Source organism: Echinops telfairi, unplaced genomic scaffold, assembly GCF_000313985.2.
Source record: "Echinops telfairi isolate 266 unplaced genomic scaffold, ASM31398v2 ScPeMD7_23;HRSCAF=83, whole genome shotgun sequence".
NCBI lineage: Eukaryota > Metazoa > Chordata > Mammalia > Afrosoricida > Tenrecidae > Echinops > Echinops telfairi.
In genome coordinates, this window is record NW_022103920.1 from 28,946,595 (window position 1) to 28,948,636 (window position 2,042).

Sequence of the window (2,042 nt, forward strand, 5' to 3'; positions counted from 1 at the left end):
TGTAATACTTACTGAATGAAAGCTGTAGTCTTCGATCTTTATTTGTAAGTGCTTTTCCCTTTCAGCAAGCTAGGTTGCATTATTTGCACGAACCTTGTTAATAAGCCTTTCTCCAATCCTGATCCTGCATTCTTCATCATATAATTTAGCTTTAGAGATGGAATAAGTATCGCGAAAGAGTACAATCCTGACACCCACTTTTCCAAATTTTAGATCATTGTTCTGTTTGAAAGACTGCCTCTTCAGTCTAGGTGCAGGTTCCTCACCATAATTAAGCATTCTAGAATTTTAGTTCTTCTCACTGCTTTCCAGTATTTGTTATCATTCACAGTCAAATACCTTTGCACTGCCAATGAAACACAGGCAAATCTGTTTCGGGTATTCTCTGCTTTCAGCCAAGACCCATTTGATGCCAACATGACGGTCTTTGCTCCGGGTCATCTTCTGAATCTGGTCTTGATTTCTGAAAGCTCCCTAGTGATGTACTGATGCAATTATTTTTCCATTATCCTCAGAAATGAGGGTATCACGTGCACGTGATACTGATAACATTAATAATTTCCACACTCTGTTGGGTCATTTTTCTTTGTAATGGGGACAAATATTGCTCTATTCCAGTCAATTGGCCAAGTAGCATATTTCAAATAAGTGCATTAATGCATTCTTTAAAATCTGATTTCATCTGAAAGTTGCTGTACAATCAATAGGCATTTTTATGTTTCTTTTGTCTTTGTGGGGACAGAATAGAGAGAGTGAGTTAGGCTGGATTGACTAGAGAAACAAATCCAGTGATGCTCAGATATATGTAAGAAAGAGTTTATATCAAGAAGTAATTATATACCAAGAAAACATTCCAGCCCAGTCCTACTCAATCCATAAGCTGATGCCAATCCTTGAGTCCCTCTTTAGACTCATGCGGCCACATGCAATGATGCAGAAGCCAGGAAGCAGAGTTACATGGATCCAAGGTTGGTGCAAACACAGCAGGGCGCGGGCAGCTCTGGTTTAGTAGCAAGGACAGAAAATCAGAGAGAGGGGGAGGTTCCCTGGGCTTTCCTGATGACTAGGCTACACCCACAAGGAGGCCCCATTTTGGGACTGATGGACAGGTGGGATACCACGCCTACAGTTTTATGTGTCTTCAAGTTGACATAGAATTATCTAACTCTCACAGAGAGGGAGTGAAAGAAGATTCTTTTTAAACTTCTAAAATAGAAATATAATACATATAATACAACCAATAAATAATCTGATGAATAATAACATACTATTTGGAGTGAAACTGTTAAATGCGATTGCTTTGGGGAAGCAGGAAATGTTCCCGAGGGAATGGAGAACGGCGATAAGCTGGTTTTGGTAACAGACATTGTAGACGTATTGGACTGTTAAAATCATATGCACATAGAACTGTGATTGGAAATAGTTAATGTTAAGAAAAGCAAATCAGATAATTCAACCAAGGTAAAAGATAGTATTGAAGTTGGTCAGCTCAAGAGTAAAAGATATCAGATTCCAGCTGCCACCTTGAAATTCAGAGATAGAGGAAAACCAAAACTGGGAACAGGTTTGAAGCCAATTTTCTTTCCAAGTATTAGGTCACTGGCAAACATATAGGAAACTATGGAGACCAAAATAATCCATGTAACAAAAGTGTCCTTGGGGGTGGAGAATGCACCGTGGTTCACTCTGGCTGCCCCTTCAGAGGAGACAATAGCACCTGTCAGAAGAGAGGCCTTGCTTTTACCAAGAGCTCTTTAAAGTATTTTGTAATTAGCCAGTGGATTATTTTCCTCTGAGTGTATACCCAGTCCCATTTCTTCATTTAAATGCCCATCTCTTCTCCATTTCCTTTTTCTTCATCTCCCTAGCATCTCTTGGCATGCATACTAACTGCACTCTGCTTAAAAAAAAAAAAAGATGCATAGCATTTTTGAAGTCTATAACTTTGATGTGCAGTGTTAAAAGTTGAGAAGCACTGACTTGTGATCATTGTAATAAACCTCCAGGCTAGGGAGTTATTAACATCTCATGCCCCTCCCCCC

The 2,042-nt window shown here is 39.4% G+C and overlaps 1 protein-coding gene across 1 annotated transcript in view; it reads right to left on the reverse strand.

The window, feature by feature from the left end:
- CAV2 (caveolin 2) overlaps positions 1-441 on the reverse strand; it is a 19,108-nt gene extending 18,667 nt beyond the window's left edge. Inside the window, exon 1 of the mRNA XM_013005931.2 lies at positions 340-441. Within this exon, the coding sequence (XP_012861385.1) occupies positions 340-441 (102 nt within the window). The remainder of the gene's footprint in view (positions 1-339) is intronic.
- Between the last annotated feature and the right edge of the window lie 1,601 nt (positions 442-2,042).